Genomic DNA, 19,011 nt, shown 5'->3' on the forward strand with positions numbered 1-19,011 from the left:
CATGAAATCAAATGTTTTGTAGAGTAACACATTAAGTACTGTATTTCCTTGATGTTTGTTTTAATGAGGTTCATTATTTGCGCCTTAGTCAATTAGACTCAAAGGGAGAATGTTTCTCTTGTTACTTAAATAATGCATGTAAATAATAACAATAATAATAATAATAATAATAAACTTGCATTGATGAGATATCGTATTACTTGTCAAGGGAGTAGAATGATGAGACAAACCGTTGTTTGGCAACAATGGCTAATCGTTCAAATGAATTCCCCCTTTTTTTTTTTTTTTTTTTTATTTAATATGTTTGACATTTCATGCAGTCGATCTTTCTCGAAAGATCAATGTGACTCGCACTTGTCTATTTAAAAATGCGTCGTCTCTAATTTTCTATAGACTTCGATTATTCTTTCTCATTCTAGCTTTTGTGATGGCCAATCCTCGTGTGTAAGTAGGTTTCTTTCACTAACACGCAATAGACTTATAAGTATAGTTATTTTGACGTTACTATTGGTGGTAAGCCTGAAGGACGTATTGTATTTGAGCTTGTAAGTTTTAGGCAACCTAGTTAAACCCCCCCCTCACAACTGACTTGTTTTTCTTTAGTTTAAGGACGTGGTTCCAAAGACTGCCGAAAACTTTCGTGCTCTCTGTACAGGTGTGTATGATACATTTATCTCATACTGTTCTTTAATAACAATAAAAAAAATGACATAGGTGAAAAAGGTGTTGGACAAAGTGGTAAGCCATTATGCTACAAAGGCAGTCTTTTCCATCGTATCATCAAGGTAAGATAGTTGTAAAAGAAAGACAGAAAACGGGAGAGAAATGAGGGCTCATATTTTGTTTAGAACTTTATGATTCAAGGTGGTGATTTTACTGCTGGCAATGGTACTGGTGGTGAATCTATTTACGGTGAAAAGTTTGAAGGTAAATATATAGAGAGAGAGAGAAAATCAAAACAAGCTATAAACGCCTACATTCTTTAGATGAAAACTTTCAACTGAAGCATGATAAACCTTTCTTGTTATCCATGGCTAACGCTGGTCCTGCTACCAATGGATCTCAATTCTTTATCACCACTGTTCCTACACCACACTTGGATGGTAAGCATGTTGTGTTTGGTAAAGTGTTGAAGGGAAAGGGTGTTGCTCGAGCCCTTGAAAGCTTGGAAACTTCACAAGACAGACCTCTTGAAGATGCTGTGATTGCCAATTGTGGTGAATTAGCTGAAGGTGAAGACGACGGCATTCCTGTCCCTGCTGATGGTGATGATTATGAAGAATTTCCTGGTAATGTGTAGAATAATGATAGGAATAACAAGTTACTTACATTTCAATATACAGATGATCATGAAGGACCTAAAGAACTTGCTGATATTGTTGAGATTGCTGGTAAGCTCAAGGATATCGGTAACCAATATTTCAAAAAGGGAGAGCTTGAAAACGCTTCCAGAAAGTATACCAAGGCTGTCCGCTACTTAAACTTTAAGCCTGCCTTTGATGCTGAAGACCCTGAAGACCTTCGTGTGAAATACAGTGCTATCAAAATTCCTTGTTTCCTTAACCGAGCCATGTGTGCTCTCAAGTTGGGTGACAATGCAGCCTGTATCAAGGCTACCACCACTGTCGTTCAATATGAACCCAAGTACTTGAAAAAGACAGATCTTGCTAAAGCTTATTACCGTCGTGGTGTTGCTAAGCTCAACAGCAGAGATTTCGAAGGTGCTGTTGAAGATCTACAATTGGCCAGTGAACAAGATCCTCTTGATGCTGGTATCAAGAAGGAACTCGCACAGGCTAAAGCCAAATTAGCGGCAAAAAAGAAGAAGGAGAAGGATGCTTTTGCAAAGATGTTTGCTTAATTCAATTTATTCAATAAACTTTTAATTTGCTCTTCAAGTATTCTTTCCATTGATCCAATTCCCAACTAGAAGAGACACTGTCATCACGAATACCATCTACCAATACAGTAGGACTAACATGGATTCCATTTTGACGACTGAGACGAATAGCCAATTTCAAGTCATTCGTGACCTTGTTACCAGCATTCTTGGGTTCACCTGTACCATTGACTAAAAGCTCAAGTACTTTGTCAGAAGAGACACCTACAGACTCTGCCAACTTGGCCAAGTCTTGAGCAATTTCTCTGCGTGTCTTGTTTTCTAGGGCTTCATCAAAATACCTTAAGCCATTTAGATTCAGTCAGATAGAACACGCATACTTACTCTCTTTGTTTGGCAAACAAGGCATCCGAGAATTCAAAAAACTTGTTTCGATTTACTTTTTCAACAGCAAGAGCTGCTTCATGAACAATAGTGGAAGAAGCATGCCAAGGTTGGACTTGTTGACGAAAGATAAGCTGAACTCTATCAGAATAGGTTTCTTCAATGTAAGGCCAGACTTCCTAAGAAACAAGTGTCATTTTTTTTTTCATCTGTCATTTTTTTTTTTTTTTTTTTTTTTTTTTACCTCTCGGATTTTCTTATACATCTTTGCAGAAAAAGGACACTACAGAAAAGCGCGATAGATATAAACCTGTATCGATTTGAATATGCCTTCACTTACAACATAGTCCAAATAAATCTCAATTGTATGAGTAGCATCAGCAGAACCTAAACGGTGACCAGCAAACTGAGGAGCTAAAGCCATGATAAAAATGTATTTAAAGAAGAAAAAGAAAAAGAAAAAAAAAAAAAGTCATTTTTAAATGCATTTATTACGTCATTTCAGTAACAATCAAGCATATTCATATCATCGTCTGGATTGTTGGGTACAATGGATTGTGTCATCATATCTGCATTGATATCAAATGCTTCTTCATACAAATGCTCTGGATCCAATGTTTGTTTCTGTTGATCTAGATTGACTTGAGATAGTGTGGCTATAAACTGTGTATCAAAGCTATCCAAGTCTTGTTCACGGACCCGCTTTGTATTTGTAGTAATTGGTGATTGATATTCTGATAAAATAGACTCTATCACCCGAATAGCTTCCATACGGACAACTCGGTTTGTATCTACAGCCTTTAAACTTGTCAATATCTGTGTACATATACACACACTTACAGCTTCAGTCAATAATTCAGCTGCTTTGATATGATGAAAAAAGACAAATGTGTCTAATGTGTTTCTCTTCTTGTTCTGTTGTTGTTCATGATAGTAAAGATAGCGAAGGCTTTCTAATAATCGACATGTACGAATACGCACTTCTGTATCATCATCTTGAATCAAGTTTTGTAAAACAAATGGGCTAAAATAAGTCAATACATTTGTTATATGTTCTCTCTACTTTATACTTGAGTGAGTGATCACTAGATTCAATCTCCATAGCCATGCCTTGACATGATCTATGCTGAACTAAACAAATGATAGCATCTAAAGTGGCTCTTCGAACAAAGGCTTCTGTATCATGCAAAAACCGAGGTAGTTGACTTGCTAAATCTCGACTGACTTGGTTCTGTTGAATGTATTCCCAACCTTCTTTAGAGACCATCATACGCCTCAATACTTCAATAGCAGATGCACGGACATACGGTTCAGTATCATGAATACGCTCAAAGACTTGTAATGGTAAATGATGGGTTAAACTAAACTGAATCTTAAACTTGCAATAAGGTGCATCAAACAATTGACCTACAAAATGAATGGCTGCATCACGTATATCCCATGCTGTATCAATGAACTTAAGACTGAGTGCATCTGCTAATAATGCATTATCCTATCCTAAGCATCAGATATGCGTGTATTATATATATATATATGTGTGTGTAGAGAGACATCGACAGTCAACAAACTCACAAGACTACCAATTGAATCATGGCTCAAGAGAATATCCATGGATGAGAGTAAGATAGAGAATGATTTGCAGTCTAACAAGTCGGTCATGATCAACACAAGTGCATGCATCGCCTTTGCCCATAGTGTCTGTAATGCCTTGTTGTCCTTTATACTCTTGAGTGTATCAATAAGCAAGGCCAATGTTTCTTTAAGGACGCGGGTATCTGTATAAGCTGTTTCGCACGCCAAGACATTCAAGAGTATCGTATCATGCTGTGCTTGAGTAATACACGGATGATTGGGGTTGATCTTGGTCAATGTGTCTATCAGTCGAATGACAAGTTGAAGAAGGTTGTTTCTTGTACGATCTGATTTAAATAGGTGTTGAATGGCCTGTAGTGACGGATGATCTTTATCTAAGCAAATGGATACTAAGTCACATAAAATCAGATAAGCATCTTTGGATAGATCCATGCTTGTTCTCTTTAACAGCACAAACACTGTTTCTAGAAGAGAAATGGCTGTGGTCAGTTGATCCATCGTGGCTGCTTCTCTGATTGTCTTCATAGAAGCTTCACTCAGTATTGTATAGGCTAATCAATCAGGAGATCACTCGAGTTATCTAAAGATTACCTTGCTCAATGCCTGGTGTTGTGTGTTGTAGACCCAATGTCTCTAGAGGATCATCATCCCAGGAAAACAAAGCAGACAATATCTCTAATAGTCGTGAGCGTATCATGCGATGATTTGAATTCAATAAGGGAATGATAGAATGCATCTAAGCCAGGTTTAGTGAAAGAAGCCAGAGATGATGTGTTTACCAATTGTCTTGAGCGAATGAATTGTATGGCGGATTCTTTTTTATCAATACTGACAAGTGTCCAACAAAAGTCCAAAGCAGACATAATTTGGTGTTGGTCCCCTTTGGATTGAAGAATAGACTGAACAATCATGGTTGGGTCCATCATTTGAAGCAATGGATCGAGCTCCAATGTCAACAAGGTCGAGAATAATTGACATGCTTCAGAGACAACATAGCTGCTTTGATCTAATAAAGCATACATGATCAAAGACGTTATCTCCTTGTTGTTCTTTAGCCAATGTTGTCCTTTTGTCGATGATAGAAACAAGCGACATGCTTCAATGCATGCACATCGAAGGGTGGCTTCAGAGGAAGTGATGCTGATGCTGATCCTATCTAATAAGGCAGGATACTGCTGTTCTAAGGCATCAAACCATCTATTGCCACCATAATAGACAAGTTGGCCTGTCAATCGAATGCAGAGTGTGATGACACGATAATCTTGATCAGGTCTATCAAGACATGCTTTGTGGATATGATCATAAAAGTGACATGTCTGATCAAGGGCGGCTATATCTTGTTGCGAATGATTTGACAAGACAAGGGTTAAAAAAGATAACACTTTCTCATAGATGGTATCATCTACAATAGTCTTTGACATGAAAGGCAATGCCTTTATCATGCTTGCTGCTCTTTCCAGATCCATCCCTAAAGAAACAATGCAAATATTTTTTTTTTAAAGAATGCTGGTAAAATTAGATATTTCAAATCCCGAGCTCAACACACGTCATCGAGCTTGTAAAATGGTACGCGTCAAGCAAAACATACCTTTTTCTTTATTGTTTTTTTTTTACTTTATATCACTCAATATACATACTTCATCATGGTAAGCTCATTCTTTTTTTGTCTGTTTGAATAGAACAGATTTTATTGTTGTTTAAATGATACTTGATGATAACCTTTTCTTTTTGTGTTGAATAGTCTATTATGCAATACAATGGTGGCTCTGTTGTAGCCATGGTCGGAAAGGATTGTGTCGCTATTGCAGCAGATAAACGTCTAGGTGCTCAATTCATGACAGTATCTACTGAATTCCAAAAGATGTTTAGAGCCACAGAAAAGTCTTTTATTGGTTTACCTGGTTTAGCTACAGATGTCTTGACATTGTAAGTTGTGGATCAGAACACACCATGTATTGACATCAATCAGGTCAGATCGTTTTCGTTTCAAGACCAACATGTACAAGATGCGTGAAGAAAGAGAGATGGAACCCAAGACACTTGCTCATATGGTATCTTCTACATTATATGAAAGAAGGTAACATGATTGATGTGCCTTTCGTGTTTATTGACCTTGATGACAGATTCGGACCTTATTTTGTAGAGCCCGTCATTGCTGGTTTAGGTAAAGACAACAGGCCATTTATTTGCGCCATGGACTTGATTGGATGTATCAACTTTGCAAAAGATTTCGTTGTCAGTGGTACTGCATCCTCCAATTTATATGGTATGTGTGAGTCTCTTTGGGAACCTGATCTTGAGCCTGAGGACCTTTTTGAGACGATCTCTCAAGCATTATTGAATGCACAAGACAGAGATGCTTTGTCAGGTTGGGGTGCTGTTGTTCATATCATGTAAGTCCATTTTTGATTCTAAGAGGTTATTTATATGCTCTATAGTACACCCACTGAAATCATTACGCGTTCACTCAAGTCGCGTCAGGTAAAAAAAAAAAAAAAAATAACAGCACTTTTCTGATATAAGACTCACATTTATGCTCTATAGGATTAAATCATTGATTGTAATAAAAAGAAAAAAAAATAGCTATGTCACACAAGTATGTTATGATCTTGTGACACTTGATCTCGAGTTCGGGCCGGGTCGAGAAAACAGAGTGTAATTCTTGAGCTTATTTTTTTTGTTCTTCTTTACTAACATACCCTCTATGATGAACCAAGATAAACAATTACCCGTTAAAAAGTTTCTTTCCAGACATATTCCAAACCAAGTAGCAAATTCAAGAAGGCTTTGTTATAGACATCGACCTGATCTTGTTAAGAAAAGACAGCCTGATGATCTCCATATGGAATCAGTGCAGAGAGTAACGTCATTTATAACTATTTAGTCAAGCAATATTAACCCACTTATAGCAAATGGAAGAACTACCAACAGAAGACAAAGCAGCTATTACACATATCTGGTCTTTGTTTTCTGCAGCACCTGCTGATCAACGATTACTCATCTTACGAGGTGTTTTAGCGACTTGTTGTACACCTCAACTCTCTTTTCTGTATGATGCCATTCAACCCTTGTTGCGGATTGATTTTTTGTCTATCTTACCGCATGAAATAGCACTGCAAATCTTTTTCTATCTAGATGCTAAATCGCTCTGTCATGCTGCTCAAGTATCTCATGCTTGGAAATCATTAGCAGACGATGATGCTTTATGGCATCGTATGTGTGAACAGCACATTGACAAGAAATGCAACAAGTGTGGATGGGGACTGCCTCTCTTAAACAAGAAACGAAAAGCAGCCACGATGGAAACACCTTTACGGATTGCCTGTGGGCCGAGTGATCTACCTCGAACAGAACATGTCATGCCTACCAAGAAAAAGAAGAGCCAAATTGACCATGAGACAGCCACCATGTTTGAAGACACTGTCTGTGCACCTCAACCTATACGTAGACCATGGAAAGATGTCTATTCAGAACGGTTGATGGTAGAACGTAATTGGCGAAACAACAATTACCATGCTAAAGTCCTGAGTGGTCACACAGATGGTGTCATGTGTGTCCAAGTGTGCGATAGCAGTAATATCCTAATGACGGGTTCGTATGATACTACTGTGCGTATCTGGCACTTGGAGACAGGTGAATTGATCCGTACCCTTCAAGGACACACACGCTGTGTACGGGCATTGCAGTTTGATGAGGCCAAGTTAGTGACAGGTGCCATGGACCATACACTCAAGATATGGAATTGGCAAACAGGCCAATGCATTCGTACATTAGAAGGTCACACAGGAGGTGTATTAAGCTTGCATTTCAATTCAAGATTGATGGCTAGTGGATCTACAGACCACACGATTCGCGTCTGGAACTTTTCTGCAGGTGAATGTTGTACGCTGACAGGTCATACTGAATGGGTCAATTCTGTTCAGTTCTGTCAAGAGGGAACCGTGCTGATCTCTTCCAGTGATGATGCGACCATTCGTATCTGGGATGTTCAGAAGCGTGTCTGTTTGCGTACCCTGAATGGCCATGTGGGCCAAGTGCAGCTGGCCATACCGAGTCCTAAAGGGTTCCAGCATCGATTGACAGGCCAAGAAGAAAGAACAGAAAGTGTGTATGATACTCATCGTCTGTTTGAACCAGGCTGTGCCACTACTACCCGACCCAGCAAGAAGACTGAAGCCAAGATAGATCAAGCCAGACGTCTTTCTGAAGACCCGATTGTGATCTCTGGATCATTGGACAACACACTCAAGTTATGGGACATGAACACAGGCAGTTGTATTCGGACCCTGTTTGGCCATGTGGAGGGTGTCTGGAGTTTAGCGTATGACACGTTACGTATTGTTTCAGGGTCTCACGATAAAACAGTGCGTGTGTGGGACCTGGGTAGTGGTCGATGTATGCATGCATTAGAAGGTCACAGTGGGCCTGTCACGGCAGTTGCGCTAAGTGATACAAAAATCGTATCGACCTCGGACGATGGAGATATTCGCATATGGGATTATGGTGTAAAATAAAATAAAACAAAGTCCGGGAGGATTCATTCCCGTCCGAGATAGATTGCGTGATTTCTATCGACTTTTTGATATGTATTGCGACATCTCTTTTTGCCTAAATTGGCGCCTTTCTTTACAATTGACCAATGGAAATGAAGTCCATGTACAACATCTGCTTATCTATCTTATTTGTAGTTTACGTGCTCTTGCGTATACTCGTCTTTCCCCTTTTTTTCTTCTCCTTTTTTTTTCTTTTAGCATGAATTCAAACACTTGTAAGTTTCTTCGTTGTTAGATATTGTTTATTCATTTTGTTAGCTTCTTCATGGCATGATATTGTTGATTCACTGAATCAAGTGATGGATCCTGTCTCTGTTCTTTCTGAAGTAGAGCTTCAGGCAGAATTAGATATCTTTGCTAATGCTCAATTCAATTTTGACATAAAGAAAGAAAAGAAAAAATCACAATATCAACCCAATATGCATTCTCTTTTAAATGTCAAGTTGGCTTCTCTTGCAGAGAACAATGATCACACAGCCATGTCGCCTGGTAAGACATAAACCATAAATGTTTGTACTAAAAGAACAGTAGATGCTATTGCTAAGTTTTATGATGAATCACCCGACTGTACACCTCCTAATGGTTATTATTCACCTAATCCTTCTCCACCTAATGGATTTTATTCACCTAATCCAACACCTCCTAATGGTATTCATCTCTCTGTCAGTCCATCGACCCATGCATTTCAAGATATTCTTAATCCACCAATTGTGTTTTATGGTGAAGATGCACCTACTTATGATGACGATCAATTCATAAAGACAATGCATCTCTTGACATCCAACGAAGAACCAGTATCGAAAGAAGACAAGAACACACCATTGTCCAAAGAAGACAAGAAACCCAGCCAAAGCGCACCATTGTCTAAAGAAGACAAACGTCGTCGAAACACAGCTGCCAGTGCTCGTTTCAGAGTTAAGAAAAAACTACGTGAACAGGCACTTCAGCAGACAGCAGATGAAATGACCCAAAAGGCAAAAGCCTTTGAGACGCGAGTTCATGAACTCGAACAAGAAGTCAAGTGGCTTAAAGCATTGATTGTCGAGAAAAAAGATGGGCGACTTGAACAGCTCCTGATGCAACAATTGACCCCTTCTTTTTATTAAATAAAAGATGAAAAAGAGACACGGTTGTCTTTGGGTTTACTGGTCTTTAAGATCGATTTAAGTACCTTGGGTTTAGACAAGAAAGGGTGATTTAATGCCTGTTGAGGTGTATAGCGTACAGCAGGATCAAAGACCAAGATATGACTGAGGAAATCAAACAAGTGTCTTTGATCAACCGTAGGATCTGTGCCCATGATGCGTTCTTTAAGTGAGGCTGGATGGACCTGTTGAGATTGATGCCGTAGTTGAGATTGATCAAAGAATTCGCTGGATCGTTTTGCTCTGTGTAACATGTGTGCTGGAGGCAATTGTCTAGATTGTCATCAATTGACTTACTAGTGGCTTGTCACTTACTTTAAAGTAGCCACCATCATATGGATCAGTGTAGCTTCATGACCACTTGGAAACAGAGGTTTGCCAATCCACAGTTCAGCAACAAAGCATCCAAATGACCACATATCAATGGCACAACCAAATGCGTCTTGTAAAATCACTTCAGGGGATCGATAAAAGGCTGTTTGAATATGATAATGAGGTGAATCTGTCTCGAATAAGGCAGAGCCATAATCAATCAGTTTGACATCATGAAGACGATCAGGATCTTTCAGCAGAATATTGTCTGGCTTCAAATCAGTGTGAATGATCCGCATTTCTTTTAAGCGTGCTAATGTCTCGAGCAGAGGAATGGCTATCTGTTGTATATCATGGATCGACAGTCGAGGACGAACAGGCTGTTGTCGAAACAAGGCCTGTAGGCTAATGGAGAGTAATTCAAAAACGACACACAAATGACCCCTGAATTCAAACGAATGGATCAGTTGAAGAAATCGATGATGTTCATCTTGTTTCTGCTTTAGTTTCTTGAGTATCTCAATTTCTTTTAAGCCTTGCATAAAGAAAGCATGTTGCCTCTTGATGACCTTGATGGCCACATACTCACCTGTCTTTGTTGCTTTACATTTTACTACTTGGCCAAATGTGCCTTGTCCCATAAGATCCAGAATGATATACCTAGCTAAAAAAGTGAGAATACAATCTCTTGTGTTGCTTGTCTTGATTACTTGTTGCCCAATGGTTCATGAACTCGCAAGATATAGTCATCTTGGATATTATCATGTCCATGGTTCTTGGCAGGTTGACGGGGATACGTGAGTGTTCTTTTGGGTATAAACATACATTCTGGCCTAAAATGAGGATTGCATTTCTTGATCACATCCACATATTCTAAAGTGGCTCTCATAAACACATAGTTTGGTTTACTGGGTCTCGTTGGATGGGATTGTTTATAGTCCAAAAAGCCTTTTTTGGTATTAGAAAGAAGTGTATGCATTTATAAAAAGAAAAGAGGTAAAAAAAAAAATAAATCAAATGATGATTGTGTTTATCAAATCCAAATATGGAAACAATTTAGCGTAATTCATCTGATTCCATACCCTTCTTGATCTTTAATAAGACAGCAGTCTTCCAAGGGTCTAATCTTGTCAATTTGTCATAATCATATACAAGTTGACTGAAATGATCAATATCACCCTGATCAATGCATTCAATGATTCCCTTAAGTAAGTTATATTCACGCGTAGATTCAAAAGACATGTCCATATTACAGTAATTTGAAAGTGCTTGTGTTGTCTTGACCATATCCTAATCATCATCATCATGGTGAGAAATAATACAGAATCAAAAGAGGAACTTACACCAGTACATAGATGACACAGACCTGCCTTGAAACAGTACTCTTTTAATGACCATTTTAGCAAAGGATCATCAATAGCTGCTGATGCCACTGTTTCAAATTTCTCAATTGCAGTAGGGTAGTCTCCTAATTCAGCAGACATCTGAGCTACTTTAAGCAAGCATTTGTTGGCAAGTCTATAGGCCATCATGTCAACAAAAAAAAAAAAAAAAAAAAAAAAAAAGCTAAATTTTACAGATACACTTACGCAGGAGAATCATCTGCATGAAAGAGTTCAGCTGCTTTTTCATATGCTTCTTTGGCTTCCAAAGGACGTTCGAGTTCACTGGATTCACATATCTCTGCTATTTCTTGATAATGCTTTGCTGCTTGTCTGAAATTACCACCTTCTTGATCCAACTTAACTGCTTCTCTCAAGGCAGACACAGCAGCTAAAGGCAGATATGAGATACAAGCATAAGGGCATATCACTTACCAGCAGGATCCACTCGTTTATAACTCTTGGCTGCACTTTCAAAAGCTCTTGAACCTTCAAATTTAGCACATTTACCTTGCTCAAATAGTTTGGCAGCTTCTATAAAGGCATCACCAGAAGCACTCCCTTTGTCCCGTATATTAGTTTTATGCACAAGATGAAGTTCTGGATACTTACATTGTTGTGCAAGTTTGAACATATTGCCTGCTTTTTCATAAAGTTCAGCTGCTTCTTCATGTTTATTAGAAGCACTAAAGAAAGACCAAGACTTGAGCTTATCTTGTGCTTTCGAAATAAGTTGTTTTGCTTGTTGTTCAGAAGACATTGATAAAAGAAAAAGGGAAAAAAAAGAGCGACCTTTTTAGGATAGACGCGCATCATGGATGTGACTGTCAAGCAACCACAGAGAAAGGTAGAAACAAAAGAAGTTCCCGCTTTTTTTTTCTTATTCTGAATGGAAAGTAATTCTATGCAGGTAAATGATAGACTTGCTTCCGAGAGAACCCTGATATACAGGAAATCTAATTCATAAAAAAGAAAGAATCATATAGAATGACATGTTTTGGGGTTGATTGAGGAGAGTAGAACCCTGAGGATCGACTGACCTATTAGGTTGCATACATGAGAGGACCCTCTTGTATATAAAATATGTGGTTCTTCTCTTTTTTTTTTTTTTTTTTATTCTGTACAATGCAAACTACAGACGATTTTACAACAAAGATTATATGGGGCTTTATGCTTGAAAATACACTGTTTACTGAATTTGAAGAACATAATCATGCTATCATTGAATCTGCTTATCGACAACGTAAACGAAAGCAAGCGAGTCATTACATTCATATTGTGGACGCTAATCTCCCCAAGCCAAGTAAGGCCAAAGTCTATTTCGGAGTGGTTCAGAATCATCTTCGAATGCCGGGAACTCGATATTATGTGACAAGACGAGTGATCAAGACAATTGCAAAGCCAATGTATATTCCTTCGCCTGTGTCTACCAGTTCAACCAGTACCACATCTTCCAACCATTACCCTTCACTTGACCCTCATGTCATGGCTTTATTCTCGGATGACCTTCAGTTGTCTACGCCTAATTCGACCATGGACAACTATTTTGGTCCTCCTTTGGATACAAAATTAGATCCTTCTCTTTTAGATTTTAATATGGACAACATTTCTTCATGGAATCAACAAGACATGATCTCATGGTCACTTACTATGGATTCTTTTTACCCCAACACCACCCTGGATGATCCAAATACAAGAGTTAACATGACGACACATCCATACTCTTTTTAAATGCATATAAACAATGATAAGTGTACATGGATCCTTCTTTGTTTTATTTTATTGTTTTGCTTGAATGCAATATTCTTTTTTTTTTTCGGGTTAAAATGTCATTATATAAGAAACAAATGTGATGTTAACATCGTATAATAAAAGTGGCGATTTCCCCTCCTTTTTTTCCAAAGAAAGAATAGTATATGATTCTCTGTTGATTTTTGTCACAAAAAAAAAAAAGAAAGGAAAAAGGAGCAGAGATCATGAAGCTCAAGTCCTTTAAACATGGCATTTCCCTAATTTTGTTTTATGCTATAATTACAATAGTTGGTCATTTTAGAATGTCAGATAGGATGGGATTTTCATAAAAAAAAAAAAAGGGTTAGTTACTGTACATGAATATAATAAAAGAAAAAGCTGCATATCATTAGAGTCATGTGTATGCATCTATTCTTTTGAGGAGAGTATAATCACATTATTGGTTCCTTCAGAACATGAGAATGTGTACACTATTCCATATACTAAAAATATATTCAGTTCAGAAAGGTACGTTCTATTCTGCATGAAATGAATGTTACCTTGTCTCGGGAAAGACCCATCTATTCGCTTGTATCATTTTCGGTACTGTTACCAACTCGTATAACAACTTTCAGAATGTGCCTTTTAAAGTATTGCTGAATGATACTATATTTGTACCAATAACCCTTTATTTGAATTGTCTACCATTTTTTATGCTGGCAAATAGCCTTTAAAGATTGTTTTCTCGATCAATACTAATTTAAATCCAAATCTGATGATATCAATAGAGACCTCTAACGTAAGAAATGTTAAGTTCAATAGGATTGATGTTGAGATGACTAGTAATAGGCCTCAAAGTACTATTGTTTGGAGCAAAAACATCACTTCTACAGCTAAAAAGCTACAGTTTCCATCTTTGAAGGTAATTATCATAAGTCTTTTGTGAGTTTAATGTCATCTGAGTATTAGATCATGTCTCTAGCGTATATTGGCTATTCAAAAAACACTTTTGTAGTACTTTTTGATTCCAAAGGGGTTTCGAGTCTCTTTAAGGCCGCATTTGGACAAAAAACAAGAAATGGTCCAGAAACACATCAAGATGAAGTTGAATCGATTTGGCGTCTTAAGTAAAGTAGTCAATTTTTGTGCGCAAAGCTCAAAAATGCAGTAAAAACACGCTATTGACTATACTAATTTATGAACCAACGCGTAGAATAGCTTATATCATTTTATACGTGTAGTATACATTTTTTATAAGACTCTTTCAGGTGTAACACTTGGAGTATGTTTGTATATGCTAGAGAATTTATTTCTACTATAGGTTGGCATAGAAAAAGTTGCTTGTGGGATGAGCTATAAGTGATTTTTTATTTTTGATGTCACATCGTAAGGGGAATCATAAGGCAAAACAGATTCAAAATTATGTTCAAATTTAAGTAATTTCAACATGTTTCTCGATAACTACTCATGCTAGAGAACATATTTTACGGGTCAATACTAGCTTGATTCGTTTAAAAATAAGCATAAATGGCTTTTTCATCTAGTAAAATGGGGCTGTTCTCGTTATCTTCATCATTTTCTTTTATGATGGCATTCTCTTTGCCTCAAACTAAATCTCTTTTAGTCCATTGGCCTTGAATTTAGGAGATTCCATGGACTATCCTAAGCTGCGGTGTGTATCAGCTATCCTCTGTGTTTATTTTCTAATGGAATTGGCTCTTGATACTACTTGATGATGCATAACGATTCTGTAAGGCTATCTCAAGGACAGAATCGCCATTCTCCAATGTTTCTTGAAGACATTGGAAAAAAAAGTACATCGGAGATAGTTTTAGGCAAAACGTATCTGCTTTTTTTTATTCTATTCTCCGTGTAATCATAGAGGCTATACAATTTTAAGCTCTAGGGTGCTTTATTGACGATTGATTTTCAAGAGCAACACAAGGATTTTCGGACAAGCGCTGTTGCTGATCTTGAAAGAACATGTGTCTAACAGTGTTGTACCAACATTTAATCAAGCATTGTCATGCAACAGAAAAAAAAATAAACAGATTTCTAATAGCCTGTCATTTTTATATAGTGAAAAAATGAATAAGACTTCCTTTTTATGTGAAGCATACTTCTTTTTTTTTTATTTCTTAGCTATCAAAAAAAAAAAAAAAAGAAAAAGCGAAAAGAGCTAGCCTGTATGACGCTTGCCGTTTGCCTTTTATTTGGTAACTGTACGACATAGAAGCTGCTTACCGTCTGCTGAGCAAGAATAGGCCGGGAAATTAAAAAAAAAATTTTTTTTTGTGATCCTGTATACGGCATTATTTCATTTTCTGCTTTCCCCTCTCTTTCTCTTTTTCTTTTTCTACCTGAAACCGACTTCATTCCGTTAATTTAAAAAATGACGTATTTGCGAGTAATATCATAAAATCATTACACTACGTCTTCTTTATTGCTTTATTCATTCATGACCAACATATACAACTGTTCATACAAAAACAAACAAATAAATAATCAGAAAAAGGAACGGATGTATATGGTACCATGAGGGCTTTTTTACTTTATTTGGGTTAGTATAAAAATAAAACAGGTTTCCTCTTGTTTATCATGAACAGTAAGAAATATTTACTACTTTTATAGGAACTAATCAAAAGACATTCTCACGTGACTTGGTTCTATTGCTGTTTAAGAGAAAGTCAGACTGAATATCTTTTTGTCATTTAGAATGAGAAGTAAATGTACATATTTGTCTAGACATCTAAAGTGATACAGTCAAAAAAGAGCTATAGTTTTTTTTTTAAGTCTGACTTTATAATAAATAAAATAATCAGCTTGGGACTTTTTTTTCTTCTAGCATTTCTTTTCTTTCTTTTTTTTCTTTTTTCTTTTCTTTACGTATATATTGAAACTCTAAACAAGAGAAAGTTGAGACATGAGCGCTCTACATATATTTCCGGGAGAATTCTCGACGTTCACCATTGCTATTGCTATCTTAAGTGGCTTTATCCTGTTTTTCGGTTATGTGTCCATGTTTCTCAAGGAGCGATGTTTTTTATCTGAAGCTTGTATGTGATTTCGTCATTTGAGTTGATCTAACTTTCTTATCTTAGTTGTTGCACTGATCGTAGGCATTATTGCAGGTCCACTTGTGTCAAATGGTTTCAACCCTAATAGTTGGGAAGATAGTGATGAGATCACTAAAGAATTGACAAGGTGTATTCTTGCCATCCAAGTAAGTTTGATCCTACATCTATTTATACTCATGATTTATAGGTGATGGCTGTAGGCATTGAACTTCCAAAGTAATAATTCCCCCTTTTTTTTTAAATGAAATGACAGCTAATCAAATGATAGACACTATATGAAAAAAGAATGGCTTACTATGTTTATGTTGTTGATTCCTATTATGGTTTTCATGTGGTTGGTCAGTGGTTTGTTTATTTGGTGGTTAGTTCCACCAATTAACTATGTAAGTCAGATACCAAATAAGAGAAGTTTTATATTGATTTATTGTTACAGCTTGATGCTCTTGTCATTGCTGCTTGTGTTTGTCCTACTGATCCAGTAAATATATAGATGTGTTTTTTTCTTCAAGTCAGAACATATTAATTCTTTTTTTTTCATAGATTTTGGCCAATTCTGTTGTGAAAGGCCGATTCGCCGAGAAGCATGTACCAGCTCACATCCGAAATGCATTGTCTGCAGAAAGGTAAAACGAAAAAGAAGAAAACACGTATGCTCATTGAATATATTTAGTGGTGCCAATGACGGTATGGGCTTCCCTTTCCTCTTTTTAGCTTTATTTTTGCTCAGTGAAAACAATGTCGGCACAGCCATTGGTAAATGGATTTACCTTACACTTTTGTTTCAGATTGTTCTCTCTTGTGTGATTGGACTAATTGTTGGTTATATTGCTCGAAAGATTTTGCAATGGTCCGAAAAGAAGTAAGTAAACAACAACAACAACAAAAAAATTATCGGTTGACTTAATTTTTCTTTTTTAAGCCATTTGATTGATAAACCATCCTTCTTATGTTTCGCCATTGCATTAGCTGTAAGTTATCTCACACACACAAACAAAACAAAATCTTAATTTTAATTAGTTGTTTTTGATGAGCATGACTGGTTTCTCAGGCAGTGACGACTTGTTGGCTTGTTTTGTTGCTGGTAATGCTTTCTCATGGGATGACTGGTTTAGACAAGAAACAGAAGAAGCTCACTTTCAAGAAGTAATTGATATGATGTTGAACTTGGCTGTGTTTGTCTATATTGGTGCTATTATTGTAAAGTATATATTCATATGTATTGATATCTTACTTATGCCTTCCATGATAGCCTTGGTCTGATTTTGGAAATGCTGAACTTGGTCTCACACCATGGCGTCTAGTTGTGATTGCTATCTTGATCTTGCTCTTTAGACGCCTACCCATCTTGATTATTTTGAAACCAGTCATGCCAGCCATGAAAACATATCGTGAAGCCATCTTTAGTGGTTGGTTTGGTCCTATGGGTGTAGGTGCCGTCTTTTTGTCCATGATTGCCAAAGAAGAGTTGATTGAAATCTATGCTGAAGAAACAGAAAAACCTCTGACGATTCAACTCGTGAGTCCAGTTGTTCTGTTTATCGTTTTGTCATCGACCCTGGTTCACGGTACAACGATTCCATTGTTTAAGATCGGTAAGCGTATTCGTACCCGTACTTTATCCATTGCTAGTACAGGAAGTGGTCAAGTACGCCGATTGCCTAAACTTCAATTTGGTCAACAACTCAACTTGCGCAAGTCGGAAGATGAGCGTGCTAATCAACCTGAATATTCTGAAGCCATGGCTCAATTGAAACGTAACACACTCGCTAATACGATCCATAACGATCCCTTTCAACAAGACGATACAAGCATGCGTAACGCAACTGCGAATAATTCTACACCTACCTATACGATTGATATGCACGATGACGACGATGATGGACTTAAAGAAGAAGACTTTTTGCCTGACGAGTCAGACGAGACAGAAGTTGGCTATGACGATACGAAGCTAGCTCAAAAACAGAACCAACATCTTCAAGTGCATAATGCTCCTACCACTGAATCTCAAAGTATACGTTTCTTGGAACCCTTGAAGCCTAGAACTGGAAGCAATCAACAAAACATAGAAAAGAATGAAGCCAGTGTTTCTAGTCTTAGAAGTTGGATGCATCGTAATAAGAGCAATGAACCACAAGATACATCCCACGAAGAGACAACAACAGGTGGTAATGGTGGTAATGCCCTTAGAAACCTTTTCCGCCGACACAAGGATGAATCTCCAGAAAAACCAACTGAAGAAAAACCAACTGAAGAAAAACTAACTGAAGAAAAACCAACTGGAGAAAAACCATTAGAAGAAATCAACCACCGTACTCATGAAGCCTTAAGAAGAATGTTCGCCCATTTACCTCCATTATCTCAAGGCGAACACCATCGATCTACAGAAGAAGTCATTAGTCTTGGCGCCAAACTCAATCCACGCATTGAAGTATGGGAAGAACCTAACCATGTTGTGATTGAAGATAAGCAAGGTGCCGCTTCTCAAGTTGTTATTGATAAATCACATAACAATTGGGAAGAGTCAGTGAAGCAAGCAGTAAGAGATCTTCAAAGTAAGATTGATAGTGAAGCACCCGTGTCATAATTATTCCTGTTCTTTTCTTCTTTATATATTTGTTTTATTCCCCCTTCTTTTTTTTGTACTTATTCTTGCTCTTTACTAGTACTATTTATTACAGCACCAAAGAATAAAGTTATCTTTATATATATTTGTAATTGTAAACTCCATTTGATGTATCAAATAACTTTTTTGAATGACTTGACTTTGAAGCATTCATGAGTAATCATGTCACGGATTCTCTTGAATTAGGCAAAAAATAATTGATAATATGCTCTGTAATACAGTTTTATTTATTTGGTTGTTAGCTTAGATTCATTAAGAGTTGAGACTAATTATGAATATATCTCATTAAGGTAAGCTTCAGACAAGTGTCTACGAATAACAAGTTGGATGAGATTGACAGTAATGATGGCTTTTTCTTTAGACCTATCTAT

The 19,011-nt window shown here is 37.2% G+C and overlaps 10 protein-coding genes across 10 annotated transcripts; 6 read left to right on the forward strand and 4 right to left on the reverse strand.

Moving 5' to 3' along the window:
* Nucleotides 1–350: 350 nt before the first annotated feature.
* Nucleotides 351–1,861, forward strand: B0P05DRAFT_633249 (peptidyl-prolyl cis-trans isomerase D; the record flags this gene model as incomplete). Its single annotated transcript, XM_051583513.1, has 7 exons — nt 351–444; nt 491–545; nt 604–655; nt 715–785; nt 849–927; nt 987–1,289; nt 1,344–1,861. The coding sequence occupies exons 1-7, from the start codon at nt 428–430 to the stop codon at nt 1,859–1,861; spliced, it is 1,095 nt and encodes a 364-aa protein (XP_051439584.1). The 5' UTR covers nt 351–427.
* On the reverse strand, nt 1,851–2,650 carry B0P05DRAFT_520683 (thioredoxin-like protein; the record flags this gene model as incomplete). The annotated part of the gene is made up of 4 exons (XM_051575785.1): nt 1,851–2,181; nt 2,225–2,403; nt 2,469–2,507; nt 2,565–2,650. Coding segments are annotated over 4 exons (614 nt in total), but the record flags the coding sequence as incomplete, so codon positions are not given.
* Nucleotides 2,651–2,696: 46 nt separating this feature from the next.
* Nucleotides 2,697–5,299, reverse strand: B0P05DRAFT_520690 (uncharacterized protein). Its single transcript, XM_051575786.1, has 6 exons — nt 4,597–5,299; nt 4,409–4,553; nt 3,797–4,368; nt 3,295–3,716; nt 3,065–3,248; nt 2,697–3,022 (listed from the first exon to the last, which is right to left on the reverse strand). The coding sequence occupies exons 1-6, from the start codon at nt 5,281–5,283 to the stop codon at nt 2,726–2,728; spliced, it is 2,307 nt and encodes a 768-aa protein (XP_051439586.1). The 5' UTR covers nt 5,284–5,299; the 3' UTR covers nt 2,697–2,725.
* Nucleotides 5,300–5,564: 265 nt separating this feature from the next.
* Nucleotides 5,565–6,367, forward strand: B0P05DRAFT_567548 (nucleophile aminohydrolase; the record flags this gene model as incomplete). Its single annotated transcript, XM_051581144.1, has 5 exons — nt 5,565–5,743; nt 5,787–5,894; nt 5,941–6,210; nt 6,256–6,298; nt 6,362–6,367. 5 exons carry the CDS (start codon nt 5,565–5,567, stop codon nt 6,365–6,367), a joined length of 606 nt encoding a protein of 201 aa, XP_051439587.1.
* Nucleotides 6,368–6,524: 157 nt separating this feature from the next.
* Nucleotides 6,525–8,331, forward strand: B0P05DRAFT_460610 (quinon protein alcohol dehydrogenase-like superfamily; the record flags this gene model as incomplete). Its single annotated transcript, XM_051574020.1, has 2 exons — nt 6,525–6,677; nt 6,727–8,331. The coding sequence occupies 2 exons, from the start codon at nt 6,525–6,527 to the stop codon at nt 8,329–8,331; spliced, it is 1,758 nt and encodes a 585-aa protein (XP_051439588.1).
* Nucleotides 8,332–8,669: 338 nt separating this feature from the next.
* On the forward strand, nt 8,670–9,476 carry B0P05DRAFT_460821 (uncharacterized protein; the record flags this gene model as incomplete). The annotated part of the gene is made up of 3 exons (XM_051574034.1): nt 8,670–8,859; nt 8,899–9,090; nt 9,178–9,476. 3 exons carry the CDS (start codon nt 8,670–8,672, stop codon nt 9,474–9,476), a joined length of 681 nt encoding a protein of 226 aa, XP_051439589.1.
* A 254-nt stretch (nt 9,477–9,730) lies between these two features.
* B0P05DRAFT_435779 (kinase-like domain-containing protein) lies at nt 9,731–10,707 on the reverse strand (the record flags this gene model as incomplete). The annotated part of the gene is made up of 3 exons (XM_051573713.1): nt 9,731–9,788; nt 9,831–10,487; nt 10,538–10,707. Coding segments are annotated over 3 exons (885 nt in total), but the record flags the coding sequence as incomplete, so codon positions are not given.
* A 176-nt stretch (nt 10,708–10,883) lies between these two features.
* On the reverse strand, nt 10,884–11,969 carry B0P05DRAFT_460687 (soluble NSF attachment protein; the record flags this gene model as incomplete). Its single annotated transcript, XM_051574023.1, has 5 exons — nt 10,884–11,117; nt 11,171–11,345; nt 11,417–11,600; nt 11,645–11,770; nt 11,822–11,969. The coding sequence occupies 5 exons, from the start codon at nt 11,967–11,969 to the stop codon at nt 10,884–10,886; spliced, it is 867 nt and encodes a 288-aa protein (XP_051439591.1).
* Nucleotides 11,970–12,332: 363 nt separating this feature from the next.
* On the forward strand, nt 12,333–13,103 carry B0P05DRAFT_520733 (uncharacterized protein; the record flags this gene model as incomplete). Its single annotated transcript, XM_051575787.1, has 1 exon — nt 12,333–13,103. A coding segment is annotated over one exon (608 nt), but the record flags the coding sequence as incomplete, so codon positions are not given.
* Nucleotides 13,104–15,769: 2,666 nt separating this feature from the next.
* On the forward strand, nt 15,770–18,732 carry B0P05DRAFT_633256 (Sodium/hydrogen exchanger family-domain-containing protein). The gene is made up of 10 exons (XM_051583514.1): nt 15,770–15,996; nt 16,042–16,163; nt 16,205–16,233; nt 16,286–16,400; nt 16,451–16,495; nt 16,558–16,640; nt 16,688–16,876; nt 16,937–16,985; nt 17,035–17,214; nt 17,267–18,732. The coding sequence occupies exons 1-10, from the start codon at nt 15,864–15,866 to the stop codon at nt 18,599–18,601; spliced, it is 2,280 nt and encodes a 759-aa protein (XP_051439593.1). The 5' UTR covers nt 15,770–15,863; the 3' UTR covers nt 18,602–18,732.
* The last annotated feature ends 279 nt before the right edge of the window (nt 18,733–19,011 follow it).

This window comes from Gilbertella persicaria (genome assembly GCF_025201335.1).
Source record: "Gilbertella persicaria strain CBS 190.32 chromosome Unknown B0P05scaffold_1, whole genome shotgun sequence".
NCBI lineage: Eukaryota > Fungi > Mucoromycota > Mucoromycetes > Mucorales > Choanephoraceae > Gilbertella > Gilbertella persicaria.

Coding starts and splice junctions, on each gene's coding strand:
- B0P05DRAFT_520690 (XM_051575786.1), bottom strand. CDS start 5,283: ATGGATCTGGAAAGAGCAGCAAGCATGATAAAGGCATTGCCTTTCATG. Junction 4,369..4,408: donor AACACCAGGCATTGAGCAAG/GTAATCTTTAGA, acceptor CTGATTGATTAG/CCTATACAATACTGAGTGAA. Junction 3,717..3,796: donor ATGATTCAATTGGTAGTCTT/GTGAGTTTGTTG, acceptor TGCTTAGGATAG/GATAATGCATTATTAGCAGA.
- B0P05DRAFT_633256 (XM_051583514.1), top strand. CDS start 15,864: ATGAGCGCTCTACATATATTTCCGGGAGAATTCTCGACGTTCACCATT. Junction 16,164..16,204: donor GGTGTATTCTTGCCATCCAA/GTAAGTTTGATC, acceptor CATGATTTATAG/GTGATGGCTGTAGGCATTGA. Junction 17,215..17,266: donor TCTATATTGGTGCTATTATT/GTAAAGTATATA, acceptor CTTCCATGATAG/CCTTGGTCTGATTTTGGAAA.